Genomic DNA, 20,194 nt, shown 5'->3' with positions numbered 1-20,194 from the left:
GAATCGAAAGTAACAAATCAATTTTCCTTTTTTCCGAATTAAATATGGCAATCATGCACTTAGACGATTCAAATTTATGGTGTAGGTAGAGAATGGTAAGAGAGTGATTGAGAGAAAAGAGAAATCGTTTGAGAGTTAATACTTTTTCTAAAATAAATATTTCAATTTTTGAGATTTGTAAGTTTTTGAAAATCGATTTGTTACTTACGATTCCGAAATTGAAATATTTATTTCAGGAAAAGTATTAACTCTCAAACGATTTCTCTTTTCTCTCAATCACTCTCTAATCATTCTCTACCTACACAATAAATTTGAATCGTCTAAGTGCATGATTGCCATAATTATTTCGGAAAAAAAGGAAAATCGATTTGTAACTTTCGATTCCGACATTGAAATATATTTTTCAGAAAAAGTATTAACTCTCAAATGATTTCTCTTTTCTCTCAATCACTCTCTAAGCATTCTCTACCTACACAATAAATTTGAAACGTCTCAGTGCATGATTGCCATATTTAAGTCGTAATAAAAGAAAAATCGATTTGTAACTTTCGATTCCGACATTGAAATATTTATTTCAAAAAAAGTATTAACTCTCAAACGATTTCTGTTTTCTCTCAATCACTCTATTACCATTCTCTATCTACACCATAAATTTGAATCGTCTAAGTGCATGATTGCCATATTTAATTCGGAAAAAAGGAAAATCGATTTGTTACTTTCGATTCCGACATTGAAATATATATTTCAGAAAAAGTATTAACTCTCAAACGATTTCTCTTTTCTCTCAATCACTCTCTTACCATTCTCTACCTACACCATAAATTTGAATCGTCTAAGTGCATGATTGCCATATTTAATTCGGAAAAAAGGAAAATTGATTTGTTACTTTCGATTCAGAAATTGAAATATTTATTTCAGGAAAAGTATTAACTCTCAAACGATTTCTCTTTTCTCTCTATCACTCTCTAATCATTCTCTACCTACACCATAAATTTGAATCGTCTAAGTGCATGATTGCCATATTTAATTCGGAAAAAAGGAAAATTGATTTGTTACTTTCGATTCAGAAATTGAAATATTTATTTCAGGAAAAGTATTAGCTCTCAAACGATTTCTCTTTTCTCTCAATCACTCTCTAATCATTCTCTTCCTACACAATAAATTTGAAACGTCTAAGTGCATGATTGCCATAATTATTTCGGAAAAAAAGGAAAATCGATTAGTAACTTTCGATTCCGACATTGAAATATATTTTTCAGAAAAAGTATTAACTCTCAAACGATTTCTCTTTTCTCTCAGTCACTCTCTAAGCATTCTCTACCCACACAATAAATTTGAAACGTCTTAGTGCATGATTGCCATATTTAAGTCGTAATAAAAGAAAAATCGATTTGTAACTTTCGATTCCGACATTGAAATATATATTTCAGAAAAAGTATTAACTCCCAAACGATTTCTCTTTTCTCTCAATCACTCTATTACCATTCCCTACCTACACCATAAATTTGAATCGTCTAAGTGCATGATTGCTATATTTAATTCGGAAAATAGGAAAATCGATTTGTTACTTTCGATTCCGACATTGAAATATATATTTCAGAAAAAGTATTAACTCTCAAACGATTTCTCTTTTCTCTCAATCACTCTCTTACCATTCTCTACCTACACAATAAATTTGAAACGTCCAAGTGCATGATTGCCATATTTAATTCGGAAAAAAAGGAAAATCGATTTGTAACTTTCGATGCCCAGAATTAAAATATTTATTACAGAAAAAGTAAAAACTCTCAAACGATATTTCTTTTCTCTTAATGTCTCTCAAACGACTCTCTAACGATTCGCATTGAAAAAAATAAAAAAAAGTAAAGTGAGGGGGCCAACTTCACACTAGAATTTGAAATTGTTTTTACGGAGAAAGTAGGAACTCTCAAACGATATTTCTTTTCTCTCAAACCCTCTCAAACGATTCTCAAACGATTTGCGTAAAAAAAAGTTAAAAAAATTAAAGTGAGGGGGCCAACTTCACGGAGGTTATGAAATGCAACTGAGCATTTCATAGTGGTCTGTTTGGGTGACTACATGGGTGAATGTTTTGACCCTGGTTAACCCAAACTACAACAAATTGTGGACTAAGCATTCGAAAACTAGAAGCCAAACAATGGGCTTTAATTTTATAAATGTCCCTAAACATGATCTGTTATATACTCTTTGCCAAACATGCAATGTAATGGCAACAGTTATATTTAATGTCAATGTAATGTGAATGAATGGAATGAATCAAATCACAAATGTTATATTTCTGTCAGTTGGGATTGGGGTTCTGGAATTTATAAATTCGATACAATTTTACTTTAATTTCAAACAAATGAGTTAGGTTTTCTCATTAACCCATCTACCATGGATACTGGAGATATAATTGCTCAATCTACATTTGCAATGTTAAAAGGAAAAATCGATTGTCGTATTTTAGATACTCTCAAGTTAATGGGTTTTGAAAAACCTACAGAAATTCAAGCTAAGATCCTTCCGCAACTTTTATTGGGAAAAGATCTTATTGGAGCAGCGAAAACGGGTAGTGGAAAGACATTGGCCTTCTTAATTCCAGTGGTAGAAAATTTACTTAGATTACAATTCACCGCAAAACATGGTACAATAATTTTGACACATTGGTGAAATTTCTTGAAATAATCAAGTTGTAAAGTAAATCATTTTTTATTTTAGGTGTAGGTTGTGTTATCATATCTCCTACAAGAGAGTTAGCCTTACAAACATATGAAGTCTTGAAGAAATTGCTTGCAGCAATTGATTTGCCACATATATTAATTGTTGGAGGAGTGAAAAAACATAAAGAGATAAAATTATTACAAAAAGGTTATTGTCATTAATAATAACTTTTCTTTTTTTTTCAGTCATTGTATTTTGAAATAGACTATGGTTTATGTGTATTACATATTGACTATATACTTTTCTTTCCTTGTTTAGAAAACAATATCAAAAATTTTATGGAATATAGAGACCTTATTACAAGTTTTAATGCATATAGTTCTTAATTTTAATTATTTTTGCTTGATGATTACAGGTGCTAATATTGTAGTGAGTACACCTGGACGGTTGCTGGACCATTTGCAGAATACAGAGTTTAATTTAAAAAATATGAAGTGTTTAATCTTAGATGAAGCGGATAAGTTGCTTGAAGCTGGCTTTGAGAAGCATATTGCTGGAATTATAAAGTTAATACCAGGTATGTTTAATTTTGAGTATTAAGTTTTTACAATATTTAAATACTCCAGATTAATTGATAAGTATATATTTATTTATTAATCCTATTGTTTAGACTGGTTTCTACACAAATTACTTTTTAGTTCTAAATTTATCTGGTCCCATGAGAGAGGTGCTATAGATAAAGGCTTTGGCACCTATTATCTATTATATACCTATTTTATTTTTTACAACCAGGTCTGATAATTTTCTCTAACTATAATAAAACATCTCTTAGCCGAAAGAAATGATATTAGCTATTCCTTTTGTTCAGGAAATAATACTACTTTCAGAGGATAGACAAACTGCATTATTTAGTGCAACAATTGATGACAAGATAAAGAATCTTGCTAGACTTTCAATGAAAAGTAGTCCAGTGCTAATTTCAGTCCAGGACAATGTAAGGACTACAGTAAATGGACTGCAACAAGGGTAAGCAAATTTATGGTTTGATTGTGGGCTAATTAATATCTATATATATAAAAGAAAGTCGTGTTAGTTACACTATTTATAACTCAAGAACGGCTGAATGATTTGACTGAAAATTGGTGGGCAGGTAGCTTAGAACCAGGAAACGGACATAGGATAATTTTTACCCCATTTTCTATTTTTTATTCCGCGCGGACATAGTCGCGGGTAAAAGCTAGTTAGAAATATTTTGGAATTTGCACATGTAAATATTACACATGTGTCTAGCAAAAACTTTTCATGTTATTAGAGTGTAATATATACTGCAAATATTGTGTAATTTCTCTAAGATTCATGTTATTGTTAATACTTATGTGGATTTTCTTTTCGAAAAATTCTATTGTGTTATATATTGTATTGTGTTATAAAATTTGTAGGTATTTTATTTGTCCAATTGAGGAGAGGATTCCTTGGTTGCATAAAATGTTAAAGAAAAGCAAGAAACTTAAGGTGATGGTATTCTTTTCGTCCTGTAAATCTGTGGACTTTCATTACGAGTTTTTTAAATGTCATTGCAAAGCACCAGTTATAAGCATACATGTAAGTAGATTATTTTTTTTTTTTACTTCATTCCTTTTGGTTTTAATTAGCAGGATTAATCGTTATTTTTAAATTAATTTAGATTTTTCTTTCTGTTTCCTTCATACACTTCATCCTTCCCGTTCCTTATAAATGTGAATATTTTTTTTATTTTATTTAAGGGAAAACTTAGTCAAGCCAATAGAAAAGAAGCATACAGAAGTTTTGTTGAAGCGAAGACAGGTGTACTCTTTTGTACAGATGTTGCAGCAAGAGGTTTGGATATACCACATGTTGATTGGATAGTACAATATGATCCGCCCACAGATATTAAGGTAGAATTCAAATTAACCTGAACTTGTATTTTTTTTTATATTGAATAAGCTAGCACTTTACCACGATCCCACTTGATGAAGTGATGATGTGGTCTAAAGATGCTTTAAAATGCTAGTTTTGTAAATGCCTATTTTGCTTATTAAATTTAATTGAATGAAAATGCTTAAAACTTAGTTATGATGATAGATATATGTTTAACATGTTTTATACCACTTTGACAACTTTTATATAAAAGTAAAGATTTAAATAATTGTTACTTTCCTATATCATGACTACCTGTGATTCCGTAATATGCTCAATTGTTGCAGATATACAACTAAAGAAAGTATATTTGTATGTTATTATATTGAAAACTATGTGTTTTTTTTTTCTAGGAATATATTCACAGAGTGGGTCGTACAGCAAGAGGCAGCAATACAACAGGTAATGCAGTCATACTGCTAAGGCTGGAAGAAGAGGAATTTGTTAATTTTCTAAAGACTAAAAGAGTATATTTGGACAAATATAATTTTGATGTGCCTTCCAGTGACGTGATACAAATGGTAAGCATTTTCATTTATATATATTTATATTATTATATCTATTATATTTTTTCATATATATATCTAACATTGGTTATAAAAATTATTTTTTAATCATTATTAATTTATGATATCAATCTGTAGTTCACATTTAACAGCCAAATTATGTGTGTATTGCTTTGGCCTCATTTACAATGTTCTTTTAAGAATTTAACACAGATTTGGTTATTTACTGAGCACATATTGCATTTGAGCGGAATAGCAAATGGACACAATTTGTCCTACATTTAAATATTTTCAGTTACAAAATTTAATCAAGGACAATGGAGTTATGAGGACATTGTCCAGAAAGGCATATCTATCATTTCTAAGGTGCTACAAGAAACATCCATTACGCAAATTCTTTGATATCAATAACATGGATTTAGATGCAGCAGCGAAAGGATTTGGTTTTACAGAAAGACCGCATATTGATTTTTGTATCCTTTTTCAAGTAAATATTATTTCAAAGTCAAATTTGAAAAATATTGGGAATTTCATAGGTAATATAAATCCTTCACTCTATTTTTACAGTAAATAACAAAAAGAAATAACTTCAATGGTTTATCCGGATGACACGAAGTCTAATCTGAAATTTAAATGTGCCTCCACTGTCTATGTTAAGTGTAAATAAAACATCTTTTATATGACAGTATTTTCCCGTGTTTTACTGGTAACTGGTATATTTATAAATTTTGAAAGTTTAGAATTTGTATAGTAAAATAAGGATTTGGAAAAAGAAAAAACATACTGATTAATAAATCATGTATTTGATGACACATTAAATATTAAAAAAACATTGAAGCAAATGATTAAATGGTCTCAACTGATACCTCTATTATTATTACCCTTCTGTCTGTATATCTTCGTCTTGGTAGTTCTCTTCTGTTCTTTATTCAATGTTTTAAAGTATCCAAATCCTCCACCACCTCGTTTCTTCTGCATCGGTCCTTTCGGAGCAACCTTTAGTTCAACAGCGGGTGGTACTGTGAAACCAAATGATTTAGCTACCTTTGCTAAATCAATTGTGTCAATATCGAATATTGTCTTCAGATGATGTGAATCGTACGCTCTTAAGTAGCTTTTGAATGCTTCCTTAGCGGATTGATTGAGGAAGTAATTTCTAGATATTAATTTTTCCAACTGTAACAAATTGTTAATTTATAGATAAGTCCTAGGTAAAATTGAATTATTCCTTTACTATTATACAAATTAAGAGCATATTAAGATGGACAATGTTTAAGAATAAGCTTAAATGGTAAATTAAAAAACGATGAAAAGTAATCCTCTAAAGTCCAGTCGCGGAGCACGAAGAATTTCGTACAATGACCTCTTTACCTACTGACAGTGGTCACAAACATTTTTGTATTTAGTGCGGTTTACGTGAATTATTTGAAGGAGAAGGAAAATTTACCAACTTATGAAATATAGTTATTATTATTATATAAATTATTTATTTAGTATCTACTAATTCAGCAGAAAAAAAAAACAGAATCCGATTCTTCTGTATCGGAGTAACTGCTTTCCGAAGACGTTTCGCCTGTCACATTTATTACCAAAGAATTAACAAAAACATACCTTATAGTCTCCAGTAAAAGGTTTACAATCCCTGAGGACGGCGGCCTTTGTATCTGTGCGAGCGAGACTCATTGTATTTACGCGGGAGTGACAGAGACAGGTAATGACAGTTCAATGTATGAAATTCTTCGTCCTCCGCGATTGGACTTTAGTTGATATTATTGAAATTTTACACATAAAATTTACTGTTTCAAATCAACTCACCTGTAATTGTATATCAGCGACTTTATTCCAAGAAAACTCGAATTCGTTGAGAGCGACTCTAGATTGCTTGAGATATCTTAGAAAACCGAGTTCTTCAGGTCGTAAGAACAGTAAGGCGTGTCCACTTGTGCCCAGACCTCGGGCAGTTCTGCCCACTCGGTGAATGTATTCCTACAACATTTAATAATTATAGTTGCAGACATTAAGATACATTGTTTTCATATTGAAGCTAGAAATTAGGATAAATCAAGGTTTAGATTGTTCTCTATTTATTTTAAATATTATATTTGAAGGGGCAGGAGAGCCTTCATCAGAAATCATCTTGTGCGAAAATAAAAGCGGGTATGTCGGCAGGTGGGCGTGAACAGATTACGAGTCCTTGTTGCAATCGCAGTTGTTTAATAAGGGTTAGGTAACCAAAAATACACAGTGGGAATGAACACTGTAGTGTCTAACCAATGCGACACCAACTTAATTAAGCGCTAGATTTTATTTGTTAATTAGATGCTAAGCGATTCGTCGCAAGCGTGGTGCGAGGGCGCTGTCTCGAACAACACTGTTCAAAGATGGCCGCCCTCACAACCATCGACAGTGACGCTTCGCTTGGCTGACTTTTGACAGCTAAATGTCAACCAGACATTTGACTTTGGCGGATACGCCGTCATATTGATCAGATTTAATTATTACACAAAAAAAAAATAGTGTGACAAACATCTGCAATTTTTCCCATATAAAACATAGCTCAGTATATCTTTAAAAGATAGCATACGTTTTTGCTATCTGATACCATAGTTTCATAATTTGCTAGTAATTTTTAAAAAGAGGAGGTAATAATCACCTTAGGGTCATCTGGTGGATCATATTGAACAATCCAGTCTACAGCTGGAATGTCCAGACCTCGGGCGGCCACATCAGTACAGAGAAGGATACCGCTCTCAGCATTACAGAACTGGAAGAATGTTGTTGTTCGTTTTGTTTGTTGCTGCTTACCCTGGAAAATTATAATATGTGTTAGTTTATTAATATCTGGTTTATACAAGTGGTTGCCGAGTAAAAAATTTTGCTATCTATACTGAATTATTGTGGAAATTATAAACAAATTTTTGATTGCTGCTAAAAGTACCTAGAATTAGTGAAAGCATCGTTGACATTTTTTTTTAATTTGACCCAATGATTAAATCTTTTTAATGTGAAACATCTATAGGATCACTTGTAAACCGAATTGTTGGCGTGGCGACGCTTGCCGTGGCGACGGGTCGCCACGCTATACTAAGGTATACATATATATACATATATTTATTATTACTATTGTCATTATCATTATCACTATCATTAGCATTATCATTTTTATTATTTATTTATTTAATTATAATATTTAATATTTTATGCATATTACTTGTACACACACAATGTTTCACATCTGCCAGGCGTCCCATGACGGCTCACATTTTTTTAAATGATATGTTTCACCAAAAGTTTACTCACATGTATAGACATGACGGGTAGATCTATATAATTGAAGAGTTCATGATGATACTTGACTGACATACAAGTTGACAGGAACACCATCACCTTTTTCTTTCTGTTCTTCTTTAGGAATGTGAACAGAACCATCATACGCCTTTCAGAAGGTACAACAATGTAACTGAAATTGAATGATATATTTATTAATCTCCAAGGTAATATTAATTTATACGTGCGCCATTTTGTATGTACATACTTTAAAGGGGAAATCTCAATATACCTGATATGAAAGACACTTAGATTGGTATAAATGTTAGAAGATAACTTATCAAAGACACGTTTTTGAATAAAATTTATTTGTTACTAGCGACCCGCCCCGGCTTCGCACGGGTGCAATGCAAAATATACCTACTACAGAATGTCCTTATACACAACGTTCACAGCATTCACATTAGAAACCTTTAAATTTATCAGTGTTTCTCTACTATATTATGCATTTATTATACATACAAACCTTCCTTAAGAATCACTCTATCTATTAAAAAAAATCGCGTCAAAATCCGTTGCGTAGTTTTAAAGATCTAAGCATACATACGGACATACAGCGAAAGCGACTTTGTTTTATACTATGTATATATTGATATTGATATGTATTTGTATGAGTACTTACCCTTGTTCTAATGAATCAACTGTGGCTTGTTCTCTATGGTCATCCACACCGACATACACAGGCTCATGTTTTACAGCTAATGCTGTCAGTGATTCTGTTTTCTTTGTTTGTGTTGCACTAAACAACATTGTTTGACGACGTTCTAAAATTAACACCAATTAATAAATAAAAAAAAACAATATTTGTATTAAGAAATGAACAGTATTCCTGGTATTAAAAACATAGAATTTCTAGTTAAGTATTAGTGTCCTTAACCATTATTTAATTTTATTTAGTTTATACTAAGAACCTTACTGGGCAAAAGTCTTATAATCTGTTTGACTTCCTCTTCAAAACCAATTTCCAATATTCTGTCAGCTTCATCAATGATTAAACATTGCAAATTTTTATATAAGAAATCCGGTGTGTTCTGTAAATGATCCAACAATCTGCCAGGTGTCGCCACAAGTATGTTAATTCCTTAAAGAAAATGAAGAAAAACATTGAATTCAAAATAAATGTACCATTGAAGACTTTTAATTTTTGTCCTATGCCTGCAAATACGCAATAACTCTATTGGATGTAACATGAAAATATCAAGCAACATATTCATAGCTTACTTTGCGATGGTGAATCTAATATAATTATTGCTTAAAACATTTTTCTAGTACATTAATACTCACCTTTAGATAGTTTCTGAGCTTCTGTACTCCTATTAGCTCCACCCATAACTAAACCATAAGTATGATGATGATACTTCATTAATTCCATCAACACACCAAATGTCTGCATAGACAATTCTCTTGTTGGTGACAGAATAATAACACCAGTACCTAAAAATATACATATTTATTTAAACATGCTTTTTTAATTACATATAATTTCTGATATTTTATTAATAATCAGATATCCATTCTGTGTTCATTAAACAACTCTCTACATACAATTAATCAGTGTGTTACCAAAAACAAATGTACCTCAACAGTGAATGCCGGAGATTCAATTAGTTTTCGATTATCACTATTGTTACTGTATGGAGGTTGTTTCACATTCGCCTTTTTTGTCATCATTTGAATAAAAAAATTAAGACTGAATTGTCTCATTTAACTTTAACTATTTAAGTTAAGTAATATGAAAATGTTTTTCCAATAACAAGAACCTCTATGCCATTAGAAATTGTTATTGTTAAATTTAAATAAATTCACAGCAGGACTGAAGTTCAAATCATTAGATTACAAAGATTTAAATCATTAGATTACAATTTGTTTTCTTCTAAAAATTATTAACCTAACATTAGAAAGTTTTTGTTGTTTACAACCATAATCACATCAACGTCTTACCATTCCTTGGTTTGAATTGCAACTTATAAATGAGTTCAATAGCTGGTATTAGAAAAGCCAGAGTTTTTCCTGAGCCAGTTCTTGCTGAACCAACTAAGTCTCGACCTTCTAAAAGTGGTGGTATAGCTTTAGCTTGTATTTCTGTCATTGTTGTGAATCCCATGTCTTTGATGCCCATTAGAGTAGGTTCACAAACTTTCCCTTCTAATGATGTAAATTTTTGGTCAGATAAAATACCAAGGCATAAACTGGATCCAGGCACTAAAACATATTAAAATATAAAAGAAAATTATTGATTCTTAGACATGTTGCTAAGACAGGCCCTAAACATTTGGAACTGGTAGTAAGACATGCAAGTCAATAAATTAAATAGCCACTTTCATATTAAGTCAATGAAAAGACATCACAAAATGCACTATATGTTGTTCAACTTATTACAATTCTAGGGTTACTCTCCTACTCTACTCCTTACCTGCTAAATGTTACTTCAAATATAATCTAAGTATATCAGCTAAGTTGTAAATTAAAGCAAGAATGAATGTGTCTGCAAAATTCCTTTCAGAAAAATTATTTTAAATACCATTAAAAAAAATCAACTTACATTGGCTACTGTCATCTGGTTTGTCTTCTACATTCATATTTGAAACATTTTCTTTGCTATCTTCTTTCGAAGAATCGTTTTCTTCCGATGCTGTCTCTTCTTTAATTTCACTAGCTACTGCTTTATCTTTCTTCTTCTTTTTTTGCCTTTCTACATTGAAAAATTGAAATTTTTAAATTTATGTATGATTTATGATTAGCCATATTATCGTTGACGTTTATGGGACAAATATAAAACTTACTTTTAGGTGAATTGATCGGTTCTATTTCAACGCTTTCATGTGGCCTTTTCATAATGTTATTGTCATCATTTTCATTATCTGGAACTGATCAATATTATATTATTAATGTTAACGCCTTACAATTCAATATAAATGAATAAATATGATGTTCTAAGATAATTTAAACAACAGTATAAGACAATTAAATAAATAAGAATATTATTAAAAAAAATTGAGGTTACCTGTTGTATTCTCATTTTCATTTTGTTTCTTCGTAGCTATCAGTTTTAATTTCTTTTTCTCTCGCTTTTTTATCTTCCTTAATAGAATTTTATCTGGCGTAGGCATTTTATAATTCACTTATTTTAAAATCTGCATTTAAAAACTAACGTGGAGTCTGCCTCGGCGTGGAAATGACAAATGTCAAAAAAAATCACGATTACAAAGATTAAAAAATATATATATTAGTGAAACAATCGGGAACTAATAGGGTTGCCATATCGAGCAATGGTAGCACGGAGCTCATGCTCCTAGCCTACGTTTGGTAGGAATTTAAATTAGTTGGCTTAAAAGTTTAGTTACCAGGCTATTAAATCTTTATTAAATAAAAAAAAAAAATCAAAAGAGTGACATTGACATTTGATGTAAGCTGTTTTAAAAATCAAAATATTGTAAACTTTGATGTAAGGTTATGTTTATAATACAGAAAAGTTGCAAAATAAAGTAAAAACAGCTGTACAGTGAATAAGTTGAGTTTTTAGAGTTTTCAGAAAAAAATTAAACGAAATCGATTATAAATGGATGACACTAAAAGAACAAAGTTTAAAACGTTAAAATGTGCAGTTTCTGAAGCAACAATAAATGCAATTAAAAGTATGGGATTTAAATATATGACTGATATTCAGGCTGAAGTTTTGCCCAAAGCGTTAGACGGGATAGATGTGGTAGCTACAGCTAAGACGGGTTCTGGAAAAACTTTAGCATTTCTAATTCCTGCAGTAGAAGTTGTAGTCAAACAATCGCAAAATAATTATCAAGGTGATTATGCTCTTATTTTTCATAGTTGTCAAGTTTGAATTTCCTCAGATGTGTAACAATTATATTTTTAATTATTTTCAGGTACATTTTGTATCATAATATCGCCAACTAGAGAACTTGCAACTCAAACATATCAAGTACTCCAGGATATTATATCATATCATGAAGGAATCACTTCAGCATTAGTTATTGGTGGTGAAAGTAGGAAAATGCAAAGCAATAGACTTGCTGCCGGTTAGTGTTATATTTTATTAAAGAGGAAAAGTTATCCAAGATAAATATAATAATCAATTTAATGTTTTAGGTGTTCATATAGTTGTTGCAACTCCAGGAAGGTTGTTTGATCATATGAGAACCAAGGAGTTTGACTACAGTAAGGTTCGATGTTTAGTATTGGATGAAGCAGATAAAATATATCAATACGGTTTTGAAGAGGACTTGAAACAAATTATTAATAGGCTTCCTAGTAAGTGCAATTTTAGGACATATTCCTAGAGTTTTATTTTAACTTTTTCTTTGTTGACTAACAAAGAAATAAGTTCATTAAAGAATAAAAAGAACAATAAGTACAATTACATAGATAAAAGTAGTTTGTTTTTTTAACATACTATATATTTTACTTGTAGAACAAAGACAAACAATGCTATTCAGTGCAACACATGCAGAAACAACAGAGGAATTGATAAAGTCAGCGTTGAGAGATGATTTACACTCAATTAACACAAATGAAGACAATGACAGGGCAACTGTTGAGGGATTAAAACAAGGGTAAGGAGTAATGGAACAAATCGTAATGTTAAGGAATGCAATATTTTACTTCGAAGTTAAAAATTGTGAATGGTATTTAATCTGTGCTATTTTTAGACATGATTTTAAAGATGTAATGAATTGAATAAATCAATTTAGAGTTATGATTATTTTCAGATATGTGATCTGTGAAACAGAATACCGACTCTGTTGGTTGTTTAAATTATTAAAGAAGACACAAAATCTGAAAGTCATGGTATTCTTTTCTAGCTGTAAGTCAGTTGTGTTTCATCATGAATTTTTTAAAAAATATTGCAATTTATCAGTTCTATGTATTCATGTAAGTTAGATTTTTTATTTAAGCTTTTAATTAGTGAGATAAAAATTAAGTCTGTATAAAAAAAAAAAAAACTAAAGATGTATATTTTGATTTTAACATTTTATGAAGCGAGAATAAAAATATGTCACCCTAATATTGAAGCAACCTGAATTCATAGAGTTAAAGAAATATAGGCATAGTCTAATTAAAAACTAGGTTGTATTTTTGTTGTAGGGTAAAATGAATCAAACAGACAGAACAGCCACTATGAACAATTTTTATAAAGCAGAAAAAGTAGCATTGTTCTGTACTGACTTAGCGGCACGGGGCTTAGACATACCTGCAGTTGATTGGATTGTGCAATTTGATCCACCGGCTGATGCTAATGTAAGTTTCATTTATCATATTCAGTGCCACTCTATTTCTTATTTAAAGGGATGCAAGTTGTTGGCAGTTAATGTGTTAATATTTCTTGTGATCATAGATTTTGGTTATTTTTGTAGGAATACATTCATAGAGTGGGCAGGACAGCTCGAGGATTGGGGGCGGCGGGTCATGCAGTTTTGTTGCTAAGGCCAGAAGAGAAAGAATTTATAGAATACCTAAAGGAAGCCAAAATCTATCTAGACAAATACGAATTCTGGGATAAATTGAGTACCCTTCAAAAAAAGGTAAGTAGAAAATATGTACAAAAAAAAAATACAATTTGTACACAACTTTTTTTTCGCAAACCAAACATACAAAAGTAAGAAATCCAAAACTATTTCCAGCTTGATGTAGCATTACAAAATCCAGAATTTGTTAAAATGGCCGAAGAGGCTTTCGAAGGTTACATAAGAGCGTTTGAAGTTAAGAAATTGAAGCATGTTTTTAATTTGTTAACAATGGACATGGAATCTGTGGCTAAATCATTTGGTTTGAAAGAAAAACCAGATGTAGATATACGTAAGTATAAAAAAACAAAATGATATTTTCGCGTATGAAAAAACAAATAATTACAAAGTTTATTTTTGCAGGCGTTGGATTTAGTAAAAAACACAGACCTAGAAAGCGGGCGATGGCATTGCTTACTACGAATATATCATCAGAATCAACAAAACGATTAAAAACATGAGTTTTATTTATTTACTGAAACATAGTTATATTTTAAGGAAAATAAAGTGATTTATATATTATATGTCTTGTTTATTTAATACATTTTATTCTTAAGAAAATAAAGTAATACAATACATGACTAGATACAGAAGGTACCATCAAATATAATGTCTTTTCATAATATGAAAAAGATTTTAGAGGTTTGTTACAGTAGAAATAAACAAAAAACTAGTAAAAACTTGATTGTTTGTCGGATTTTTTTTGTTAAATATTACTTTAGCGATTTTATTTGAAACACATAGTAGATTATATTATTCATAAATAAATATTTATTTAAAAACATACTTAAACATGTAATGGTGTAATACTTTTAATCCATTTCACATAAAAAAAAAAAAATAAGAAGTTGAAGACCACAAAAACTTTATAAATGTGGCATGGATCTTGATTATAATGAAATACATTGAAATGTAATTATATAAATGTTTCTTTTATGTAACTAATTTTAATATATTAATGATAACATACATTATACAATACCATACTAGTGTTACTTATTGCATAATCATAAATAATAGTATATAGGAACTTTACAATTTACAAATCTATTTTTACAACTAAGATTACAGCTGATATTAACAACAAATTTCAAAGAACTGAGGATAAAAATGTAAAACGAAACCATAGACTAAGAAGACAATGAGGTCATTGTCTATATTCTTTTTTAACTTCACTGATGTTAACAAAACCCTATTCGTATACTATGTTATTTTGTCTGCGTTGTTTCTTATAGCTTTCCTTATCTTTTTGCCAACACATAAAAACATGTTATCTCTTTTCGAAGAGAAAGTTGACATGTTATTATACAATTGTTTCGATAGTGTAAACGCACAGTTATAATTCCAGTAGTATTCAAATGGAAGCTATACTTTTTATAAAGAATAAATTTATCAAAAATTGTTGTTAATCACAACTGTACAATCACAAACACAAGTTTCACTTTGGAGTAACGTTCATTTCATAAATATTATTTCTTGATAATTTCTCATAACAATCTTCATGGTTGTGTTGATGGTTGACCGCATATATCATAGAGTCTATGGTTTCGACCGTTGCTGGGCAACGATTCAAGGAGAAGTATTGCACACATCGCCACGATGTTTTTCCGTGCGTTGTCGAATGTTTGGTGTACACAAAGTTCATATGTACTAATTGTTTATGCCCCTTCCTGCTGTAAATATATTTGTAGCGAACAGGCAACTGCTGATTATCGCTATTGCCGTTCATTACCAATGATAGAGCACCTGTAAAGTAAAACAAACTTTATTTCAATTGCTTTAAAGTCTAAAATAACATCATATAATTTTACATAATGTACTATGTGTATACAATAACATGATAACCAAGTACAATGTAGTTAGTTTCATATTTTTATCCAAGGTTTTGTTTCCATAGTGAGGTTTTGTATTAACTCATCATACTTCAGTGTAATATTATTAAATATAAGTTGTAGAAAAACGTTAAATTCTTACAAAATACAATATAGAAAGATATCGTAAAATTTTATTTTTCTCTGAATGGTACTAAAGTTAGTATGTTCCTTCTTAAGGGATAATAAAATGAATAACTATGCAAAAAATCATTTAATTATGGATATAAAACACTATATTAAGTCACTATCATTTAGTAACATCACACAAAGAATACAAAAATATTTTATTATGGTTTTCGTCTTACACTAGGCATACATGTAAAAAATAAAAAAAATATAAAAAATCAGCCAAGCCAAAATGTCAAAAAGCAAAATGCAGGAATGTTAAAAAAAATTACTTGGCTTTGCTATCCTTGAAGCCATAGAGATCATTATAATTATCTTACATGTTCAATTTAGTATGAGATTTTATCTTTTTTCATGTGTATATAGCTTTATGTATGGAAAAAAGGCATGCCATAATTGCAGCCTATCCCGTAATAAGTCTAAGAAAAAAAAATTGACTTATTTGTTTTTTTATTTTTTGAGTGTGAAAATAATATTTTTAAAAATCTCATACGAAAGTGAACAACATATATTTAAGTAAATTTTTGAGTAAAATGTTATATACTTAGTACAATAAATAGACTAGAATATGAGCAATAAAAAGTCTTTAAATATATGGCAGAGGGTTGATGGCACAATTATTTTTTGTGTTGTCACAAGATTTGAAAAATATATTGATTATTATAAACAGTTATTACAGTGTAATTGGTATTTAATCCAAATTTACACTATCACAGTATCAAAATATTATTTGCATAATTTTAAATATTACTTCAAATGCATCATTCTTATATGAATACTTAGTATTTTATAGAAATATAATATTATAGCTGTATTTATAAATTGATAAATAATTTCGTTTTTTTTTTTTTAAATATTTATAGGATGTTTTATAGGAATTGAAATTTTGGTCCCAATTTCCTTTGAATCTTTGATTCACTCTTTATTTTTCTGTTGCTCTAAACAAATATCACTTCTTATTGTTAATCTTATATCTATAAAATAACACCATTTTGGGTTTGTGATGTGAAATAAGTTTTTATGTAGCAAAATAGTCTCCTTGTAATTGAGAAACTTTAAAAACACCATTAAAGTGTACTTCAAAGCACGGTGACTTGCAGAATGGTAGTTCGCAAGCACTACACATAAACCGAGTGTCTCGTCTCTTTCCTAATTTCCAGCACAATCTACAGGAGCGTTGCGGATATTTCTTCTTCCCATCTTCTTTCTGTGGTATTGTTATCAAACGATGTTCAAGCATTGGTCTTGGGAACTCTTCGTTAGGATTAATTCTTAACATTGCATTCGTCACCTTACCATTGACTAAGTTTTTAAGGTCCAAAAATAGTGAGTTCAAACTTGTGGTATCTGAAATCACGATAGGCATTTTCATTACATTTGAAAATAATTATCTAAATGTCATATTAAAAAGAAAAGGATTTTTAAATGTTGAAAATGCCATCGTGTTTACAAGTGTGCAAAGTGAAGTGTATTTTTTTTTAAAAAAGAAAATATGCAACATAGTCAATAAAAATGAACAAAGGATTGCATTTTCAACACAATCTATAATCCTGTTATTTACAAAAGATAAAGCCAAGAAAGCATTAACAAGCGAAATTAAAAAAGAAATCGAAAATTGCTTCAAATAATGTTGAAAAACAAGAGTGCATTTTGTTTACAATGAAAAAGATTATTATATGATAACAAAATACATTCCTTAGCAAGAATTGTTATTTACAAAATACAGGAATTGCATAAAGTTTTAAAATCAAAAATACTTACTGTCCTGAGGCGATTGATATTCCAATGCAACTGTAGAATTATTTTTGCTATCTCTAGATCCTTCGTAACTTTTTGGAGTTGTACAAATGGCAGGATCCGTCACAACGATGTCTATTTCATCACATTCCGTTTTTAATTCCATTTGATTTGCAGATTGTTCTTTGCAGTCTTCATCTTTATCTACATTATCTTTGTGCACCGATGTATTCAATGTAGGAGTTATATCTATGGGGGTTTCGTCATAAACATTTTTAAAATTATCGTAATTGCTATTGTGTAGTAAATTATTAACTTTACTGTAAGCCATTTTATCATTGATTTTGGCTCGTTTTTCAGTATTTAAGATATCGGAATAGTATGCACTTTGTAGAAATTCTTCTGATTTTCTCTTTAAGTGACTCAACCTTTGAAGTTTTTCTATAAATTGCCTTTGTTTCATTACTTCATGTTCATTACTCTCTGGTATTTCATTAGGACTGTTATCATAGTTCTCAGATGTACATGACTCAGGATCAGGGCTACTGTTCTGGTGCACCAAATTTTGCTTAGATATATCTTTAATTTTTTCTTCTTCATCATCAGTCTAAAAAAAATTCATCAAAAAATTAATTAAAAGTACCTCTTACACTAAAATTATATGCATTTTAATAGAGATAAATGAAAAAGGGATGAATCTGGAAGAGGATTAGATTTTTTTTTTTGAAGGTCTCAAATTTTGTGCTAAGGAAAGTTAGGCACATTGTAGCACATTGTAAGTCATCTTACTAATATAATAAATGCAAATGTTCAGATGGATGTTTGTTTGAAGATGTCTCCAGAATGGCTTAACAGATCTTGCTGAAATTTAGCATAGATGTAGAACATAATCTGGAAGAACATATACATCTCTAATTACTAAAGTTTTTTTAATATGCGCGGACCGAGTCGCTGGCAAAAGCGAGTAACTTATATAAGTAATAAGGAAGGAATTTTAGTATTTAATAGCAATTAAGTTATCTATTTTTATATTGGGTTTGGTTTATGGTAAATTAATTTGATATCTTTACCTCTTTATTAGTTAATCCTTTGATCTGTAATACTTCAGCTGTTCCTATAAAACTAGTGAGATCTTCTCTTTTAACACTGACTTCTCCATGATACATAAATTGTAAGAGATCTTTCATAGCTTTCAGAGTCACATCTCTTAATACAACTGAAAATAGAGAAATAAAGTAAATAGTTTAACGACTGTATTTATTTATATATATATTTTTTTACAACTTTCGGACTTTAGCTTCTTTAATAACATAAATAGGTAAATACCTATAGGATGTTGACAGGGATTCGTTTGAAACATTTTCTTGAAGTACGGAGAACATATTGATAGAATAACTTTGTGCGCTTGAAGTAAATGCCCTTCAACAGCTAGCGTAACATCGACGAATTCGCCTTTCCCGAGCAAACCGGCAAAACCTTTGCTCAAGTTTCCGTGAAAATTGTTCCAAGACAATGAAAATTGCTGGTCCATTTCTATACGTTTTTAAAGTGCATCTGTAAATGGAAAATGTATTTCAATATTCTTACGGTTACCCTATACATTAAGAATAAGTAATAAATAATGTGCAACTTACTATAACCCAGTTAAATTTTTGTTTTTCTCCAATGAGATTTATAATGAAAGCAAATGTGACAGCTGCAAGCGGCGCGTCCTAAGGTGTTGTCATATTTAATAACCATTCACCATAGACACAAGTTTGGCAGAAATGCTTCATATCTTTCCAATAAACTCAAATAATTATAATCTTCTTTTTCCCAACTTTTAAAATAAAGTTGAAAAATTGTTTAAAAATAGTTTTTATAATTTAAATTATCTTTTGTACTCTATTCGCATGAAGCATAACTTCAACAAAAAAGGTATGCTCTTGTATCACTTTGACACATTTTCAACTGTGCTTTTCATCTATATATTTTCAATGTGAAGGTTAATGTTTAATTTATTCTAACCCTATTGCATCAAATTTAACAATGTTCTTATCATAAAAGAAGTAAAGCACTCAAATATTCCAATAAAAAGCGCCTTAAAAGTAAACGTAATATGAAAGATAGACATATTCAAAAGGCGATTATTAGGACTAAGTTTCCGTAAGTGAGCACATTAATATGTGTCTGTATAAGTAAAAAGGGTGTGAACCGTTTTCTGGTTTGGTTCTCGATTACAACCATGATAACGTTTTTAATAAACAAAAATTTATATTTATGCAATAATGTTCACCACAATTGTAAAGCAAAAAATTTAAATTAAGTAATCAACTGCTTTAACGTGGCATAAATACAAAATATAAGCGTTATTCGCATAAATGATATTTTTAAAGCACAATAATCGATTTAATTTATACTATACTAAGTATATTTACTACATTTTAGTTTTGAAGAATAATGAAAATTAATTACGCCTCAAAGTGTACTAGAGTCAACTTATTCTTAATGGTGTAACTTTTGG

General features: G+C 30.0%; 4 protein-coding genes across 6 annotated transcripts; 2 read left to right on the top strand and 2 right to left on the bottom strand.

The window, feature by feature from the left end:
• Nucleotides 1–2,292: 2,292 nt before the first annotated feature.
• LOC106718224 (probable ATP-dependent RNA helicase pitchoune) lies at nucleotides 2,293–5,750 on the top strand. Its single transcript, XM_014512258.2, has 9 exons — nucleotides 2,293–2,647; nucleotides 2,722–2,871; nucleotides 3,080–3,241; nucleotides 3,552–3,690; nucleotides 4,104–4,266; nucleotides 4,428–4,580; nucleotides 4,956–5,123; nucleotides 5,404–5,581; nucleotides 5,676–5,750. Exons 1-9 carry the CDS (start codon nucleotides 2,398–2,400, stop codon nucleotides 5,693–5,695), a joined length of 1,383 nt encoding a protein of 460 aa, XP_014367744.2. The 5' UTR covers nucleotides 2,293–2,397; the 3' UTR covers nucleotides 5,696–5,750.
• A 190-nt stretch (nucleotides 5,751–5,940) lies between these two features.
• LOC106717617 (probable ATP-dependent RNA helicase pitchoune) lies at nucleotides 5,941–11,629 on the bottom strand. 2 transcript variants are annotated; one of them, XM_045679178.1, is made up of 11 exons: nucleotides 11,440–11,629; nucleotides 11,219–11,296; nucleotides 10,978–11,127; nucleotides 10,377–10,637; nucleotides 9,720–9,869; nucleotides 9,352–9,516; nucleotides 9,058–9,199; nucleotides 8,409–8,568; nucleotides 7,762–7,914; nucleotides 6,924–7,094; nucleotides 5,941–6,284 (listed from the first exon to the last, which is right to left on the bottom strand). In XM_045679178.1, exons 1-11 carry the CDS (start codon nucleotides 11,543–11,545, stop codon nucleotides 5,964–5,966), a joined length of 1,857 nt encoding a protein of 618 aa, XP_045535134.1. In that variant the 5' UTR covers nucleotides 11,546–11,629; the 3' UTR covers nucleotides 5,941–5,963. The 2 variants fall into 2 exon arrangements, with proteins under 2 accessions (XP_045535134.1, XP_045535133.1); XM_045679177.1 differs by having other exon boundaries at nucleotides 5,942–6,284; nucleotides 11,219–11,302.
• Nucleotides 11,630–11,867: 238 nt separating this feature from the next.
• Nucleotides 11,868–14,415, top strand: LOC106718215 (probable ATP-dependent RNA helicase pitchoune). Its single transcript, XM_045679218.1, has 9 exons — nucleotides 11,868–12,235; nucleotides 12,317–12,469; nucleotides 12,540–12,701; nucleotides 12,862–13,003; nucleotides 13,160–13,322; nucleotides 13,536–13,688; nucleotides 13,805–13,972; nucleotides 14,072–14,246; nucleotides 14,318–14,415. The coding sequence occupies exons 1-9, from the start codon at nucleotides 11,995–11,997 to the stop codon at nucleotides 14,413–14,415; spliced, it is 1,455 nt and encodes a 484-aa protein (XP_045535174.1). The 5' UTR covers nucleotides 11,868–11,994.
• A 951-nt stretch (nucleotides 14,416–15,366) lies between these two features.
• On the bottom strand, nucleotides 15,367–19,403 carry LOC106718124 (kelch-like protein 12). Of its 2 annotated transcripts, none has more exons than XM_014512143.2 (5): nucleotides 19,326–19,403; nucleotides 19,018–19,245; nucleotides 18,762–18,907; nucleotides 17,716–18,298; nucleotides 15,367–15,700 (listed from the first exon to the last, which is right to left on the bottom strand). In XM_014512143.2, the coding sequence occupies exons 2-5, from the start codon at nucleotides 19,220–19,222 to the stop codon at nucleotides 15,393–15,395; spliced, it is 1,242 nt and encodes a 413-aa protein (XP_014367629.2). In that variant the 5' UTR covers nucleotides 19,223–19,245; nucleotides 19,326–19,403; the 3' UTR covers nucleotides 15,367–15,392. The 2 variants fall into 2 exon arrangements, with proteins under 2 accessions (XP_014367629.2, XP_014367620.2); XM_014512134.2 differs by lacking the exon at nucleotides 15,367–15,700 and adding an exon at nucleotides 16,769–17,301.
• Between the last annotated feature and the right edge of the window lie 791 nt (nucleotides 19,404–20,194).

Source organism: Papilio machaon, chromosome 9 (assembly GCF_912999745.1).
Source record: "Papilio machaon chromosome 9, ilPapMach1.1, whole genome shotgun sequence".
Taxonomy (NCBI): Eukaryota; Metazoa; Arthropoda; class Insecta; order Lepidoptera; family Papilionidae; genus Papilio; species Papilio machaon.
The sequence above is the reverse complement of the archived record's forward strand: the minus strand, read 5'-3'. Positions and strand labels throughout refer to the sequence as shown.